This window comes from Varanus komodoensis, unplaced genomic scaffold, assembly GCF_004798865.1.
Source record: "Varanus komodoensis strain SLA01 unplaced genomic scaffold, ASM479886v1 scaffold6_1, whole genome shotgun sequence".
Lineage (NCBI taxonomy): Eukaryota > Metazoa > Chordata > Lepidosauria > Squamata > Varanidae > Varanus > Varanus komodoensis.
In genome coordinates this window covers 1,077,605-1,096,023 of record NW_025336345.1, presented here as the reverse complement: position 1 = coordinate 1,096,023, position 18,419 = coordinate 1,077,605, and the positions used below count along the sequence as shown (strand labels likewise).

Genomic DNA, 18,419 nt, shown 5'->3' with positions numbered 1-18,419 from the left:
TCATAGGAAGGTTTTAAAAGTAAACCTTATTCATAGGGCGTTTCTAAAGGGATGTTTAATGCAATCTGGATGTATTTACTGAGAAGCAACTACCATTGAGTTCAATGTGGCTTACTTCCAGGTGAGTGGGTATAGGATTGTAGCATCAAGATGATTTTATTTTTCATTTCATTTATGTACTGCCCATAATCAAGGTTCTCAACTGCTAAGTGATGCTAGATTGTTAGCAAAGCGACAAGCCTGAGATTCTGGTTAAGACATAATGCTCAACAAACCATGGGTGGAAGTTTCCTGGTTCATTCCATTGTTTCCACTGGAAGGAGGAGCCAAGTGGAAACCATTGTGGCAATAAGGCAGATTTTTAAAGAATTCTGATGTACTGTTACATGTGAATTGGACAATTTTGTCACATGCTTGTAATTAAACAATTGTAGGTATTAAATAATCTGCTAATGTCAGGTAGTAAATACTCTGTTGATGAAGGAACAACTTCTCACTACTTATCATTCCTCAGGCCGCATCTCAATGCGGCTAAATTTGCCGCCTCCACTGGTCCCAGAGACTAGCCCAAAACTATTTCCCGTGCCTAAAAATGGAATCCCTGCCATAATCTGTTGACCTGTTTTTCTGCACACATTTTTCCCATTAGGCCTCTCCAGATGGACCCGTTTGGTGTTGGTGGCTTATATCTATCTTGCCCCTTGACTTGAGCCGTAAGCTGACGATCTTTTCTGACACATCCCTGAAGACTCGTCTCACCCAACTAGCGCATATTCTGAGTGTCATTCTGGAAAGCCGTGACTATAATAGCTAATTCTGAGACCTTGTCTCGGGAGAAGAAAGTGATACATCCCATGGAAGGAACAAGTGAAATGGGTTTATATGCTGTCACTCATCATTTTTCTCTGAGATGTTGGGCTCAAGAAACCACCTGATCTGATGTTTCTTTATCTGTTCTCTTAATTATTTTGTTTTGTTGTAGAACTGACCTCAGCAATAGGCTGTGAAGCAGTAACGTTAAGCTGGTGTGCAGTAGCAACAAGCATCAGTAGCAATGATGCTCCTTCCACAGGAGAGTCCCCAGTTGACCCTGTTAGGGCTGAAGGATGCAGTGAGTCCGATATGAACTTGGACTTGTCTGCCTCGTGCTAAGCAAGGAAACCTCTGAACGACTCCCCACTCCAGCCCCAAGGCAAAAAGACAACCCAGCCACAAATGCAAGGGTTTCCCGGGCTTTATCTTCTTACCTCTTATTGATGCTTGTGCAGGATTATTCAAAGCTCTGCAAAATGGTTATTCCATTTCTCCAGTTTTAAATCATTCCCTCAAAGCTGCTGCTAGCTGCAGAGCAAGAAAAGGACTTAAGCAATGCACCACAGCCTAATCCAAATTGCCCTCCCCTGATGGTTGTTTCTTTCAATTAAAGGAAAATGCTGTGGGAGATTAGATCAGAAGAGAAGAAAAATGCTGGGGAACAAGGCTGTAGATTAGAATTTTGTTTCTATGATAAGGGACGAACAAATATTTCTCTGAAGTTGAGCACCCTCCCAGGCAATGTATGTAGGCCAAGGCTGCTCAGGGCCAAAAGATTTAGCCAACAAAGGAGGGTCAAAGAAAAAACGGTAAAGGGAAACAATATTGTGGAATAAATCACCACGGGATGGTGGGAAGAGCCAAAAGATTAACTGTTTTAGTCAAGAACATCCTGCATTTCAGAAAACCAGCTTGGCTAAGTATCCAGCTCTATCGGGCTGTCCTGTTATCCTGTGTTCTCTGTTAGGCAAACCGCATGGAATACAAAAGCATCTTGAAAGGCAAACCAATGCACAGTGGCAAGCTTTATGGAAAAACAAAGATGGGCATGTGCATATGTGAGCCCGGTATAAGAATCAACTTTATAAGGATGAAGTCTCACCATTGGTTCATTTTTAAGGTGCCACAGGACTCTGTTTTTGCTACAGTGGCACAATGCATCTCCTGTTAGGAATTTTGCCCTACACAGAAAATGAGGTATTAACAGTGATTAAGTACAGTGCTCATATGGTCTTGTTTTTCTGGAATCTCTCACCTGGAAGAAGTTTACGGAGCAATTGCATCTGGCAATTGAACTCAACTGTAAGAATCAAGGGATGGTTTAGCAGCACAAAGAACTTAGAAATTCAGATGTTTAAATGAAAGTGCACTTTTTTTTCCTTTTTACATTTGATGTTGGCCCTTTTTTTTCAGTTAAGGAAAATCCAGTCAAGAAGACTCGGCTTTGTCTTGTTTTGAAGCTGATCCTTCTCCATACACATTGCATGTCCAGTGTAATGGGACGCTTGATGTGTGCTTTCTTGATGCAGATGTAAGCTGAGACCTATGAAATGCTGTGGCACTCGAGGGGGGCACCTCTCCACCTTTCTGAGCACCACAGAGCTGTATTAAGAGTCCACCTTTGCTCTAGTCCTGTGTCTCAGTGCCGAGGTAGGACTGTTTTAAGGGTGACCCTTCCCAGCATGAGGCCTGAATTACTTCTGGGCAAGCCTGTCAGGAGCCATGGGTCTGCAGTGGGGGAAGCATCCGAGGTGAGCAGGGCTGCCCCACTGCTCCGGACACGATTGCTGACCCTCTCACAGACCCTCATTCATTACCTCTCCCCCACTGTGATCAAAGCAGTGAACACGTCCATTGATGCCAATTTTGCAGATAAGGCTAGGAAGCCATTGGACTGCATGGGGAGCTCCCACAAGATGTGGGGTCCCCATCCCTGGCTTCTAAGTATACACTTTAGTACTTGCAACAGCGCAAATACGTCCACTTTTTCTTTAGAACACTTGACTGAGTGTTTAATTAATTAGGATCATTGGAAAACTTTAGGCATGTTGGGTTGCTTAATGAATATGGGTGGCAGTTTGGGGCTTCTGTAAGCTGATCTTTCAAACAACCTAGGGCTTGGATGTCTTGGAGCCTGGTAAACTCTTAGCATGTCATCTATTCTGGATATGGGAGGTTTACTTAGTAAGAAGTCTTGAAAACATGATCATGTAATTTAATGAAATGATGGTTTAAGGAAATGAAATCACAAGGGGAGATCAGGTACTGACATTTTCCCAGAACTTTCCTGCAGGAATTGTTTTGGTGCATGTATTGCAGTGGGAAAGAGAACTTCCTTAGTGCCTCCAGCAGAGGTGTGTCCGTTAGGCAGGACTATTTTGTCCAGGTGGATATTCATTTTGCTTTCTACCAGACTCAGTACCGACCCCTGGTTGTAAGTCGGAGCAAGCGGTTACAAGATACTGTGATATTTATGTACGGAATATAATTGATATTCAACAGCCTTCCTGCCTATTTTGTCATGCTGACACCAGCTGTCTGTTTTTCCTGCTTACTTCCAAATGTCCTATTCGGAAGCAGTTCAGTCAAGCCCATTCTTCCGCACAAGGTGCCTCCATTAGGGAAAATAATAAGCTTCTGTAACCAAAGATATACAATGTTTGAAAGGGATGAGACAAATCCAGATTAAGTGAATCTGCATTTGCTTCTGCTCAGGATGCAAAGAGCAACTCCCCATTTACTGATTGGAATCGAACACCCTGATTGTCGCATGGCACCCTTCATTTCTGGTGTGCTGTGCAGAATCCTTCAGGGCAGCAATCCGCAGCAGCCTTTGGTTTAAGACTCCTTCCCCTGACTGCTCTACCATTTCAATCTAACGGTGCCTCTCAATGGGGAGTGGCGGGAAGGAACGTTTGTTATCAGGACAATTAGTATCTGAGCCTTATGGATGCTTGGTCCATTCATGCAGCCTTGGAATCATGGGTAAGGAGAAGTCAGGCTATCCTAGAAACCAAGTAGTGGATGAATGTCTCTCTCAATATTTACGTGTTATGGAAGGGATCTGCTGCTGCTGCTGCTGTTTTTCTTTGTTTCACATGCTATAGGGAATAGAAATATGAAGGGAGTGTTTAACGCCACTGACATACGCACAGGTTTCTCTTAAATGGAAAGTGCCTTTTTTTTCCCTGCAGCGTGGAGATTCAGTGATGCCAGAGCTAGGCCTGCAATTTTCCTTACTTGAATCGCATAGCCAAACAAACCAAGAAACCAGTCCTGTTTCTTTTGTTTTGTACCTCATGTGGGCACTCTTGTTTTCCCAGTTTGCAATGGCTGTAAAAGTGGTGTCGGATGTACTTGTACCCCAGTTGCATGATATTATTCATTGTTTTGTGACACCAAGCGAGCCATTTCTCTTACCTGGCAGAATTGTGTTGGAATTGCTCTACCTTGCCTGGAGTTTATTTGAATTTATATCTTTCTATTTGTTGTTGCTCAAGCTATTATATCCTGTCATCTAATAAAAGGTTGTGTTTTTTTGGCCATAGCATTTGTGTGTATTTGGAGCTTTGTGTGTGTGGATATATGCATACATATTCCCATGAATTCCTTCAAGGTCACTAGATTTCTGTTGTAAGATGCTCCATGCTTTGATTGCACTTTCCTTTTGTCACAGCATGTCAAAACCACAGAGACAAAAATCTAAGGTTTCTCTTCCTCGCTGTCCAAGCAAATTAGATATTTATGCTGCCATAATGGGGAGATAATGCACAGGTACATGAGCCAGTGGAAAGAAGGGAATGTCATAATGAGCTGGAATTGCATTCAAGGTGCATGTTGGGAGATAACATTATGCTGTACAAGCTGAATATTATGTCTTGTTTGGTTACACACTTCCTAATGTTGATTCTCTTATTTATTCCACTTTTGATTTTGCAACCCAGTCTCTTTCCACTAGGTGCCGCTGTAGAACAGAGAACTTCTTCACAGACAAAAGAATAGAATTAAACACATTGGTGGTTATCAGCAAAACAGACTTTATATTTTATAGCCCTCCTTCTATGCTATCCAAGGTTTTGAGCTCCCATATCAAGCATACTTATTTATAGATCATAACAGAACAGGTAGCTGTTACAGATAGGATAGTAAAGAAATAAGAGCAATACTTTATATCCTGGTGATCGTAACATTCTGTAATAAAGGAGTATCTTTTGAAATAAGAAATGAAAAACAGAACAATAACTTTTATCCAAGAGACAGATCATGTATGATGGGCGGAAGAGAGAAAGTTTCCTGGAGTTGAGAAACGTGCAAAGAATGCCCTATTGACCTGGAGTAGCTGTAGCCAGGAGCAAAGAGCCGAGCTTAAGAACTGGTACCCCACTTGCAGGTAGCAATTTCATTCAGTTTCACCAGTTTGTGTGGATGAGCACCACAATGCTAGGCCTCTTCTCCAACAGACTCAAGAAGACTTAAGTTTTAAACATTACAATGGAATTAAAACAAGGAATAAGCAATAAATACAAACACACAGCACTGCATTGCATTGGGCAGTAAAACAACCACCTGCTAGCGAGATCCACTGAAAGTTGAAATGATTTCAGGGAAGAAGGAACACCACCTTCACTCCCATTTCCATCTGTTGGGGCTGTATGCCTAAGGACTGCTTTCCCAATTCCCAGTGCCCCGATCCAGCATGGTGAAGGCAGCCCCTGATGCCTTGATGACAACTGGCAAATGTAACATTATAGCATACGGGCAGTCTTTCGGTTATGTAGCTCAAGGCCTTGTAGAACAGGAATGCAGACCTTGGATCTGGGGACCAGATCCAGCCCTCTGCAAAGGCCATCCCCTTTGCACTGACTGCCAATTAATTTGCTGGTTTCTTGCTTCTGTGCACTTCCGCTCCTGTTATGGTTGGCCTGAGGCAGCCGGCTCAGCCAGACCATATTGATTTCATCTCACTTGTGTGCGAAAGACAGAAACCTCCCCTTGGCAAGCAGCTGTAGCTCTCCGCTTAAGCAGAAGGCCAGGCTGCTAGCCACTGGCACTGGCATTGCGATGCAGATAGCATGGCTGGGGGCATCTCTAGGACAAGCGCCACTGATCAGCAACCTATTCAATAGTCAGCTGTCCAGTGGTTGGACAATAGGACTCGCTTAGAATCCATCTCAGAGCTGGGGATGAAACATCAGTGGATGGCAGGCAAATGACAAGAGATTCCACCAAGATTTCCACCCAGACAAGAGGAAGGGGCCAGAGGGAATCTGTTCCTCTGAGAAAGGAAGTGTGTGGGGAAGACCTTCTCTCCTCCAGCACTTGTGCTAGCAGCAGGTCTCCCTGGAAGTCTGAGTCTGAAGCAGGCCAAGGAGCGATCGCCCGAGGTTCCTCTGGCACAGCTGCCCAGGTGTGGTTTTTCCCCAGGCAGGCCTAAGACCTAACACACGCTCCAGGGGAATCTCGCCATGGGCACAGCACGGAACTAGTTGGGCCCAGTGAGCAGCTGTTCCAGCTAGCTCTGCTTGCTTTTTGCCAATGATTTTCTGCTCTGGAGTGCTTTTTGCTTGCGCATTGAAACAAGTTTGCTCTCTAAACTACTTACTCCAACCAACATTTCCCCCATTCCGTATTTTTCCGGAATCCTTAAAAAATCTTTTACCCTGTTTTCACCAAAATTCAGATGGTGTGCTTTGGGGGTGGAAGAGGGGAGGCTCAGAACAAGCAGCTTGTGGTTGGGTCACACTACTTTGTCAACATCCCAGCTGCATGGCGCATCTTGAGAGCAAGCTGGCTGTGCTCCTCAAAGGCTCAGGTGGCCTGTAAAGAAGCCCAGCACAAAGGACCCATGAAGCATCCTCGGACAGACAATCCCAAGGGACCAAGAGTGCTTGGGGACTGGGGAGACTCTTGGGGGTACCAGTGTAGCCCAGTTCATCAGATCTTGCACCCGCAGATGGGGTTCTCTGCAGGCACCGGCTCACCGCCACCCTGTTCTGCAAGGCGTTTATGCTTTTCTAACAGGGCTTCCTGGGAGCTGTAGGACGTTTCTGTATCTAGACATGCCAGGACTGCACTGCTAATTACACTGTGCTGGTATGTTCTGTATTTCAGCCTTGCCCTTTTTGCCCTTGACCCCAGTCACCACTGAAATTTAGTCCCTGGTAGCCAGCAGAATTTGGTCCACAAGCTGGAAAGGGCTCTTCACCTGCTTACTGCATTTTTAAGGTTAAAACTAATGTCTTGAACTGGAGCATCTATACAGCCAGTGCATTCAGTACAGTACAGTCTGGTGCCTTCCTGCACCTGTCAGAAGTACAGAGGGCACCTGTCTCAAGGCAAATTGCTGAGTCCTTTTCAAAGGCACCCTATCCAAAACATGCAAAAGAAACCAAGTTGTTTAGAATGTTTAAAAACTGCAATTCAGTACTGCAAACTTGGCCCTAGGATAAGATGGCATTTCATAACATGGTGCTCTTCTTTTCTGAGAAATTTACCAAGAAATCTAGACCTAAATTCTGTGTATCCCACCATCCTTGCAAAGACTGTAGTGAATATTTCTCTACTGTTTTAGTGTCAGTATCCACCTATTTCAGCTGAGTAGCATCACTGCTACAGGTATCTGAAACTCTCAGTGTCGGGTGGCTGCAAAGACCTTCAAGCCATCACACAATCCTTTCATGTATGAGAGGGCCAAGAACCCCTGCTTCAAAGCCACAGGGGAAGGGAACATTAAAGGAAGAATCCACAGGCTGCCGAGGGGCTGTTGCTTTGTTCTTCCATTTTAACTTGACTCTCAGCTCCCTTCTACTGAGGTCAACAGAAAAGAGAGAGCCTCTTTTTTGGCGTGTGCATGTTTTTTTTTTAATGCCACAGGCTTGAAAAGTGCCTGCTTAAAGAAAAATGCAGTTTCCCATTCTTTCCCCACATTACAATCAGGCAGACATTAATAGCATGGTATGCTTGGCTGCTTATCTATAATTACAGCGAGGCCTCTTCTCCTTTCCTCGTCACACACTCCAAATAAATTACTTGAGGCTTTTTGTTGTTGTATTTTCAAATTCCAGGTAGGAACAGAACAACCTGGTTTTCTTTGGGTTGAGCTGAGGATACGAAGACTCTTCCTTTCTCCCATCCCACTACAGGGTAATGCTGGGGGTAAGCAGTGGGTTAAATATGAACCTCAGGAGGCATGGAGTAGAACATATAATCTAGAACAGCCTTCCCCAACCCGGTGGCCTTCAGAGATGCTTGGACCACAACTCCCAGAATTCCCATCCAGCGAATTCATTGACTGTTAATTCTGGGTGTTGCAGTCTGAATGTGTTTGGAAGGCACAAGGCTGGGGAAGGCTGACCTAAAAACTCTGAGATGAATAGTGGAACTAGATGTAGTTCAGAAGTGGAAGAGGAAAATACGTTGCCAATCTGTTTACTTGTTAGAATCCAGTCTTCATCTCATGAGCTTTGTGAGAGTAATGCAGGATTCTCAAGAGTTCTCCTAGCCAGTTGCAGATGTGATTAGTTTCAGAAATGGCTCCTTCACAGAGCATTCCTTTTCACTGGTTTTTCAGGGCTGAATAGATGGCTCGAAAACTGTTTCTCTGTTTGGAGCACAGAATAAAGGACTCGTAAGAAAATAAAAAGCAAATGCAGCACCAACAAAGATGACATCAAGGTACATGTGCCAATTTATAGGTATATATGCGAAGTTAGAAAGAATGACTGTGAATTACAGTAATCTATAATAAGCACTGGAAGCAGTGGAGGGGCTTATCTCAAGGCACTGTCCCCAGGTGTTCAGGTGGATGTCGAGAAGAGTCAGGATTTGCAACTGCAGGGAGGGGTGTGGGAGAAGAACCGCTGCAGCCAGCAGAGCCTAGCATAACTTCTTGGCCCCATGATGCAACCTCAGAGAGATGGGCCAACCATCTAGAGGAATGACAGGTAGAGAGGAGACTTGCACATCTCCAAAAAAGAACATCCCAGAGGGAGGGGCCCAAGGAGAACTCCAAAGGAGAATGCTGGGAAGCAGTTGTTAGGTGGAATTCAATAAACTGCTCTGTGCATGCTCAGACACTCATTCTTGGTGGGTTGTGCTTACCAGAAGTGCATTGGAGAATAAAGAGCTCTGGCCAAAGAACAGTCTGTATTTTGTAGGGGTGTGTGTGTGTGTGTGTGTGTGTGTGTGTGCCGGGCCAGGGGGGAACCTGGCTCGTGACAGCAGGCAACCTGTGTACTTTATTCTGTCTGATGGGTAACTTCAAGGTCCAGCTTTTCTTTCTGACAGATCTTCATCTTTAGCCTGCATTTGGATGAAGTAGCTCTCTGAACAGAGGACGCGTTTGAAACAGAGGACAGTCTGCCGGCAGCCCTTCAAACTGAGGATGGGCTTGTTTAGCTTTGAGAAGAGAAGACTGAGTGGAGCTATGACAGCGTTCTTTGAGAACCTGTATAGGTGTCAGACAGATGAGGGCCAGGATCTCTTCTTGATCATCTCAAGGAGCAGGTCACAGAATGATGGGTTCAAGTTGCAGGAAGACGGATTCTATCTGAACATAAAAAACAAGAGAAATATGACAGTGGAACCAATGACTAGGGAGGTTGTGAGCTCTCCCACTTTGGAGACATTCCAGATACAGCTGGACAGCCATCTAAGAGACGGGCTTTAACTTGGAGTCTTTCACTGAACTGGACGTTTGAGTTGATAGCCTTCTTGGCTCCTTCCAATTCTACTACAATATAAAGCAACAAGCTTTGCGAAGGAAGTATGGACAGCCCTTCTGTAAAGGGAAATTCTGCCTTGCCAGCCTTCTGGCATGCTTTAGCAGCATCAGCAAGCACTGGGTTGGGGTGATCCAATAGTCACACTGGGTAGGATCCAGCAAAGAATTACCAGACATTCATTTGCACAAGGATGTTTGTGGCTTCTCCACTCCCAGGCAGCCTCCACTAAGGAATTACCAAAATTTGGAGGGAGTAACTTTTGGAAGTGCCTTTTCACTGATGCCAGACACCTTGGGTACAAATCTAGCTACACAAGCCTATTAACTGGCTGCTAATTGGCTATATGTATTTTTGCTTATATTTCAAAATTAAGATCCGAGCACTACATAAGGTGCATCTCCTTACCTGCTTTCCTGTTACATGACCTGTAGGTAGCACTTGTAATAAAGCAGAATACTGCAAAAACAATAAGAAATAACACTTTATTTTGCTTTCAATTAAATGCTCCCATGCTCTTAAAAAAAATAAAACAAAACTTTACCAAAAGTGTAGGTTGGACACAGAAGTAAAACTGGAAGGTCAGGACTTTGTCTAAAGTACTCATAAACAACAATGAGCAGAGAAAGACTAAAGCACAGTGAATGACACACATAGAAAAGCTCTATGTAATGTAACTTGGAGGTCAAATCTGATGTACGCGACATTCCAGTCTGGCCCTCTGGGGTTTCCCAGTAAATCCTTGGACCAATCTAGTCAGACTCTTTTTATATCCTTATAGGATTAATTTTGCAAAGAAAAGAACGTAACAGCTAAGGGTCCCTCTTGTCCAGCATTCTCTTTGCACAGGGGCCTACCTGCTGTTTCTGGTAAATCCACAAGTAGGACATGAGCGCCGTAGCCCCTCCCAGGGAGGTGTGTGGGTGGCATTGCCACACTGCACTGCATGCGTTTGCACAGAAGTAAGTGCATGAGTTCCAATGGGATGGATGTTCAAGTGCATTTAGGATTGTAGCCTTAGGTTTGAAAAGAGAGATGGAAGGCAGGTTAAAGTTTGACTGTTACAATCAAGCCACATCATCTCCCTAAACACTCAGCATCCCAGAGGCTGGGGACAAATAGAAAAGAGTCAACCTCTTCACGACCTTCCTGCTGCCTTCTGAGGGTGTTAGAATCTCTGTACTAGACAGATGGTGATCTCATCTGGGAGGGCAGTTTTTCACTACTGATGCAGTCTTCCCCAAGCTGGTAGCCTTCCAACGTTTTGGACTACAATTCCCAGGATTCATTCCTGCTGGCCATGCTGACTGACACTGTTGGAGTTGAATTCCAATGCAAACAGAGGCACCAAGTTGGGGAAAGCTGTGCTAATATGCTTATCAGCCATTTTGTTCCATTTTTCACATTTGCAAACTTTGCATTTAACACACACACACACACACACACACACACAGAGAGAGAGAGAGAGAGAGAGAGACAGAGAGAGAGAGAGAGAGAGAGAGAGAGAGAGATTTGACCAATTCTATGCATTGATCTTACTTAGAAACAAGACCCAGTAAGTTTATGGCAGGTGATGTTTACAAGGCTGAGAAAATGGCAAAGCTTAGTGTTTTTAAAAGTTTTTTAAAATAAAATTCTTTTAAAATAAAGTGTGCTTTCCTTCTCCCACTAGAGACAGTTCTCCCAGCGCTGCTCTTTATACCTTAATTGCACTCCCACATTCATTATAATTTGAGAGCAAACCTTGTGTAAATAAAAATAAATTAATCAAATTTGTTTAAGCCTTTGTGCTGATGGCTCCTGAAGATCGCAATTAACCAAGTGTATGTGGGTGATGAGCTTATGCTTCCTAGATTAACTCTCTCTTTGAAAGAGCTGGAACCAATGTCCCACAAGACGAATGAGAACCAGCTGTCAGAAAAGCATTTTGATCAATGATGTTTCTGTTCTTTTGTTTGTCACAATAAATCAACATTACAGGGTACAAAAATCACATCTATTCACTGGGAAGCTTAGCTGAAGGATGCCTGAGAGGAGAGTTTGGAAAGGATGCTGGACAGAGGCAGTTTGTGGAGCTCAGTGGCTAGCCCAGCCTTCTCCAACCTGGTGCTTCTGGATGTGTTGGGCTGCCACTCCCATTCTCCCCAGCTTCTGGATGATGGAAAAGGCAGTTCATCACATCCAGATATCAGGAAGGTTGGGTTAATGTGGCGTAACTAGACTGGAAAGACCCAGAAGATTCCTGAGCAGAGAATTTACTACAGTACTGGGCAAGGCACTCCTCTCCAGCTTCAGTTCTGTCGTTAATCAAATGGCGCTCAGCGCAGACATAAGGCGAATTGCAACGGTGCCAAAGAAGAGAAGCAGGAGGAGACGAGACTCCTGCAAAGGCTGGCCCTAAACTGGCTAATCCACTTATTCCACCCCCTTTAATGGGATTGAGGGCTGAACTGGATGAAATGTTACAGGCTTCTCTTCCATTCACTTTGAAATAAAGGCTGTGGTGGGGTTGTGGGCAAGGAATCAGGGCAGGGATTGTGGGAGAATATTCCTGTCGAAATCCATTCCTAAAGCTGCTATTTCACTGGGGCGGTTTGTTTCCCTTATACAGTATTATTATGCATTGTTATTGTATTATTATCATAGCAAATTGGTGTAGGGAGCACTTTTCATGGGTAGCACAGAGCCATTCCGCATGTCTCCTCCAATGCTGGACTTTTTATGTGAAAAAGGTAAAATAATGCACATTAAATGCATGCCCAGATGTAATGCAATCTAGTTTGTCCTCAATTAACTTTAGCTAGTCTGGGGTCACTGAGCTGAGTTAGCCAAAAGCAGCCATCTCTAAACAAATACCCTCCAAATATGTTGGACTACAACACCCATCATCCCCAGGGTGTGTATTTGGATTCAGCAGCAGCCCACCCCAGACGTTTTGTCCTGGCATCCTGGAATGGATATTGGAACAGGATTTCTCTGGAAGTTTCCTGGTTTATTACGTCCCTCCTCACATCATGAGTGATTGGTGTGAATGGCGTTGGTATGGGTCACTGGGAAGTTGATGTTGTGAGTCCCAGCATTGTTGGGATGATGATGATGATGATGATATTGCAAGGGCTTCCATCCTAAAGTTTTGTTCTCAGGGTGGCTGCTCTCAGTCCCCATTCTTTCTTAGTACTTTTTAGTTCTGTGTTTAAAGGGCCTCATTCCCTGTTTCGTAGGCACTCATTATTGGCACTCATATTGTATTTTTCTTAAAAAATGACATACCTCATGCTAAGGTGGGCGGGATGGGATTTATGATTGCATTTATATGATCTTTTTCTCTGTTTTATCTTCACAACCCTAGCCTATCCTACAGGGTAGCTAGGCTGAGAGTCAGGGAGTAGCCCAAAGTCCCTGGATCCTGAATTAGTCATACTTGGAACAGGCTCACTGAAATCAACCAGACGTGCTAATCATGCCCAACTTACTGGTTTTAATGGCGCCACACTAAGTAGCACAAAATCTGGTCTAGCTGTCCATATCTAGCTGCCCTCATACCCCTTAAGATCTGCAGGGGGTACCCTCCAAGAACCCTCCCTGAAGGAGGTAAAAAGGACATCTGTTTGGAGGAGGGCCTTCTCTGTGGTGGCGCCCAGATTGTGGAATGCGCTCCTTGGAGACGGTTGCCTGGCGCCGAGTTTATATTCTTTTCGGAGCCAGGTTAAAACCTTTTAATTGTTATTTTAAAAACTAATTTTAATATGTAACAGCCACTTTTTATTTAACTTATTAATTGTTCATTGTTATTTATTATATTAAGATGGTTGTTTTATTGTGGTTTGTTTTAACAATTGTAACCTGTCCTGAGATGTCACGCATAAGGGACGGCATAGAAACATTTTAAATAAATAAATAAATAAATAAATAAATATCAAAATCCAATGATGCAAGTTGCAATGTTCAATTTTCATTTTCGTGGCAGTGGAGGAGATTATTTTAAAGCAAAGCTCATTTGGGCAAACAGTCCCGACGAAGTAGAAGCTGTTGGGAGCTGAGCTACTGGTGGCTGACCAAGAAAGAGAACTTGTAGTTCTGGTGCTGGGCAGCTTGATGAGAATGTCAATGCCCTGTGTGTGTGTGTGGGGGGGGGGGGGGGGGCTCCGGAAAAGGTAAATTCCAAGTTGGACATAATTAGGAATGGAGCTGAAAATAAAACTGCCAAGATCATACTTCCTAATAAAGACTGTGCACAGCTTCCCTGCCCCCTCTAAGCAGATATTGTGAAGCTGGGAGAAGTTCAGAAAAGCACGACTGAAAAAAGGGTAACTAAAATGATTAAGGGACAAGAACATCTCCCCTTTGAAGAAAGCTTACATCATCTGTGACTTTTTAAGCTTAAAAATGGTGAGTAAGGGGAGACATGGCAGTGATGTACAGAAATAGGCATGGTGCAGATAAATTGGATAGGGAGGCTTTTAATACCTTTCCTAATACCAGAACCCAGGGTCTCCATAAAGCTGGTGGAAAATTCAGGACAGGAAAAGGAAAATGCTTCTTCACATTGCACATAGTTAAACTATGGAATTCACTTCTATGTGTGAATAAGCAGTGAATGAACAGCAGCTAGGAAATGTATTGATAACCAGGAATCTGCATGGCTTTAAAATGGCCTGGACACATTCATGAAGTATAAGGCAAGAAATTGTTCCCAGTCCTAATGGCTTCATATTACCTCTAGTATCAGAAGTGGTATGCCTATGTACACCGTTGTGGAGAGCATTGCTGGTAGGGTGAGGTTGCACTCTTGTTCCGCTTGTGCGTATCTTCTGGGGAGCTGGTTGGCCACTCCATGAAAACTGTGTGCTGGACTAGATGCAACTTCATAGGATTCAGCATGGCAAAGCATCTGGGCATCTACTTTCTGCTTACTCCTGAGAACACTTTGAGTTCTCCTGAGTACTCTTAGAGAACTCAGGCATGGGCATACCAAAGGAATTTCTGCAGGCAAGTGCAGCCGAAAGCACCTTAGGTGACAGGGGAACTCTGGCACTCTAATATCCTCAAACCCAGAATTGGCACCGGCATCTGTGCATTTTACACGTGTAGTTTTAGGTGCTGAGTATCAGCAGCACTACTGCTGGTGCAATTTTAACTGAGTAATGTTTGGCCGTAGTTTTATTTCAGGGTAAACCAATACAATTAGGGACCTGATCATTATATCTGAAACCAGGTAAGACTGTTCAGGACTCAAGTTGCTGCCACCTTGGAGTTGGAACAAGGTGGAGTTAAAGCTGCTTTAGGCAATCCCTTGGAGCAGTAGCACTGAAGATCTGGACTGATTGATTATTCTGCACTGGATTTCTGGACTGAAAAGCAGAGAGGAAACTGGCAGTCCATTAAAAGCTTCCTGAGTTCCTAAAAAGGGGAGGGGGGGGGGAGAACTTGGCAGGCAAAAGCCACCCTCGAGGAACCCATTTTTCAAATTTCCGACACTTACGCCTTCTGTTGTGAGGGTGTCATTATCCAGCAGTTCTGGCTTTCACTCTGAGCACATTGTAATAAGTGACAGACCTGATCTGGAATGAGCAATAAAGGTTTGCATATCGAAGGAGAACAGAGCTCCCTTCTGTCAAAACAGTACGGCAGCATACTCCAGCTCTCCACGTCTCCTTTTGCCATGCAAACTGCTTCAGATTCTTGGCTTGAAAAAAGATGTTTGTGCAGAAAAGATGCTCTTCCTTGAACAAATCATTAGTTCAACAGAACTAGTTTCAGGATCTGCAGTGGGGAGAGAAGCCAAACACTAGGACATGGGAAATAGTCATGGTGGAGCATCTAGCAAAAGAAGAAGCAATGGCTGCCCATGCAACCAGAGTAGATAAGTGGACTTGCTTCTTTTTACTGTTAATCCTAGATAGTTTTTTCTATCCAGCCTGCACCAGCCACATTTCTGTAGCAGTCAGGGAAGGCATGAGCATTGAGTCATTGGGAGGATGGGAAGGAGTAAAAGAGACTTGGAAGAACAGATAAAGCCTGCCTAATCCCAGTGTCTCAGGCACAGAAGGGTACCAGATTGCAGCCTAGCTACTCGGTTTGTAGAACGCAGTGGGAGTCTCTGAGAAGAATCAAACCTAAGTTTTTCCACACAGAGCTTTTCTGCATAGCCTGAATGGCTTCCACTGCCCGGTGGTATAGAAGTGATTGATGATGATGATGATGATGATGATGATGATGATGATGATGATGATGATTTCAGTTTTTGATCATTGATCATGCTAAAACAGACTTTCCCAACCTGGTGCCCTTCAGACTACACTCCTGGCATTGCCAGCCAGCATGGCCACTGACCTGATTGATGGTGGGGGTGATGGAATCCAACACACCTGGCAAGCAGGAGGTTAGGGGCAAGGCAGATGATCCCATGCACGGGCTCTGTGATTTCGATGAAACTGAAGCCTTCCTCAGGTAAGAAGATTCAGTATGCCCACTAGTCACTCCCCTCAACCTTGGCAGATCCCACTGGTAACATCCTTCTGACATCTGTGCGCACCACTCAACATGTGAAAAGGGGACTTACTCTTATAGAACTGTGTGCATACAGATGCTTCTATGTAACTGGGGTGTGCATGCAGCTCGTTGCATGGAGGGGCCCTTCCCATGCTTTAAGTGAATGCATTGCTGTTGGGGGTGGCCAGCATCAGGGGCACGCCTAATCAGAACCATCTCTCTCCTTGCTCAGGCAAGAAGTCTCCAAGGCGATGTCTGATATTTTCGCAGCAGGTGCCTCTAGGCCACCCCTGCATTGTGAAGCCTTCTATATAGCAACCGTATATGATCAAGGATACATTTGTGTGGAGGTACAAATGCTTGCTAAGTCCCCTTTGCACCCACTCGGCTGAGCTGGGGAAGCACTGCACCTATACTGCTAGCATGGTACGTGCCCTGAAAGAAAAGAGCTGCCCAAAGCTAGCCCACTGGGAGAGAAACCAAGGGCAGAAGAGAAGAGGAGGACAGACTAGATGCTCCCCGGCCAGCCTTAACCAAGGCAAATGAACCTCTGACTGACCTGGGTCGGAAGCCCTTTCATAGCATCCCAGGTTCAGTAGGCACCATTACAAACTGATTTGCAGCCTAAACCTTCTCCACTGCCTCCGCTAAAACATAAAATAGGGGCATTCAAGAAAGCAGCAATGAACTTCAAGCTATTTTCTTGAATGCATAGCTAGGAAGATTACTGTGCAAGGTCATGTTTTTCAATTCATATACAAAATCTATAGGCTCTCACTGGTCCCTCATGTATGCAGTAAAAAGGGGGGAAACCCAAAGATCAAACATAGAGGATTTTAAAAGAAAAAATATATGCGCTTGATTGCAATTTGAATATTTTCCTAATGTGTGTTTGGGATTTCAAAATTTAAATAGAATGTATTTAATGCCAGTTTCAGTGACACTAAGAAAGATAAGGGAGTTAGGTGGTGCATTTTCCATGTTAAAATAGAGTTAAATTAATCTGAAGCAGTTCTTTAACAGCACAATACCTAAAAAGGATTGAATTGCTGCTATTATTACTACCCTGGTCCATCACTCACTTTATGAAAATAGAAGCGGTTTTGTTTAAAACAAAAGGGAACAACATTCATCACCTTCCATTCCCTTGCTGTGCTTTTATTAAAAATGGGGAGAGATTTCATAACCTTGTAGGCTGAAGGCCTGTTTTAATGAATCCTGTATTAAAGAAAGTACTATGGAAAATGTCGGAGGGAAAGGGCAGATACAAAAAATTTAGGGGAATAAAGTAGTAGAGGCTGGAGAAATTGCTGGAAATCATATGAAGGAGGAATGGAGAGTGGATATTTTATACACCTGAGGGAGGGAGATTGAGAACACATCCTTAAAATGCTTTCCAAAATATTTGTTTCCAAAGTGTGGGTGAAAGCCAGGAATCTAGGACTCTGCTCACTATTTTCCCATATTGCTGAAAACGGATAAGCAGCTAAGCTTAGACCGGACATTCTATTTGATTGAAAGGTACATTACATTAAATTCTACATTTGGCTATATCAAGGGGCTGGTGTGAAGAATGGCCCATGTTTTTAGAACTCTCATGTTAGAAAAGGGTCGACTATATAAGAAAAGGATTTTAAATTTATAAATTATATGGTAAAAGTGGAGCAAGGGAAATTTGTTATTGTCATTTTTGCTGTGCCCTCTCATCGCATTATATTTCAGGGTAGTGTTCATGCAATGCAATTCACTGGGTAGAATCATAACAGGTCCAAGAAGGTACTACATACCACATGTAACAAATATTCAGAATGTGGGGCTACAAGATACGGCCAAGGTTGGTTTTCCCATTGGTTTGGCTTTCTTGAAAGGAGAAAAGTCCAATGCCAGAAGGATATATAGGTTTATCCTTTGCACACAGATGTGTTAGCTATATGGCCGAGGTGGGCAGACTTCAGATCTGGAGTGGGGCAGTGGAGTGACTTACCTGCTGCACCTCATGAGCCACACACTGGTTGGGTCCAAACCTCATGGCAAGCAACCCTGCATGGTTACTGTGGTTCATACTTGGATGTGGTTCATACTATGGAATTCACTCCCCAAAGAGGTCCGCCTGGCGCCGTCGTTACTGGTTTTTCGGCGCCAGGTAAAGACCTTTTTATTTAAACATCATTTTAATTGTTAAAACATATGATCTGGCCAGGGCAACTTCTTCTTCCTTCTCTTTTCTCCTTCTATATTTTTATTTACTTATTTTATACTGATAATTTTAATTTTATATTTGTAACTCAGTGTATTTTTTGTATTTTTGTATTTAATGGTAATTTATTATGTTCTATTGTATTTCAATGTATTTTATTGTGTTGTATGCCGCCCCTTGCCGAAACCTCGGGGCGG

The 18,419-nt window shown here is 43.8% G+C and overlaps 1 protein-coding gene across 3 annotated transcripts in view; it reads left to right on the top strand.

Moving 5' to 3' along the window:
* Positions 1 to 4,360, top strand: part of LOC123033976 (LON peptidase N-terminal domain and RING finger protein 1-like) — a 41,902-nt gene extending 37,542 nt beyond the window's left edge. For all 3 annotated transcript variants that reach the window (XM_044450959.1, XM_044450958.1, XM_044450960.1), the window contains one exon: positions 650 to 4,360. In XM_044450959.1, the coding sequence (XP_044306894.1) occupies positions 650 to 814 (165 nt within the window). In that variant the 3' untranslated portion in view covers positions 815 to 4,360. The remainder of the gene's footprint in view (positions 1 to 649) is intronic.
* Positions 4,361 to 18,419: the final 14,059 nt, after the last annotated feature.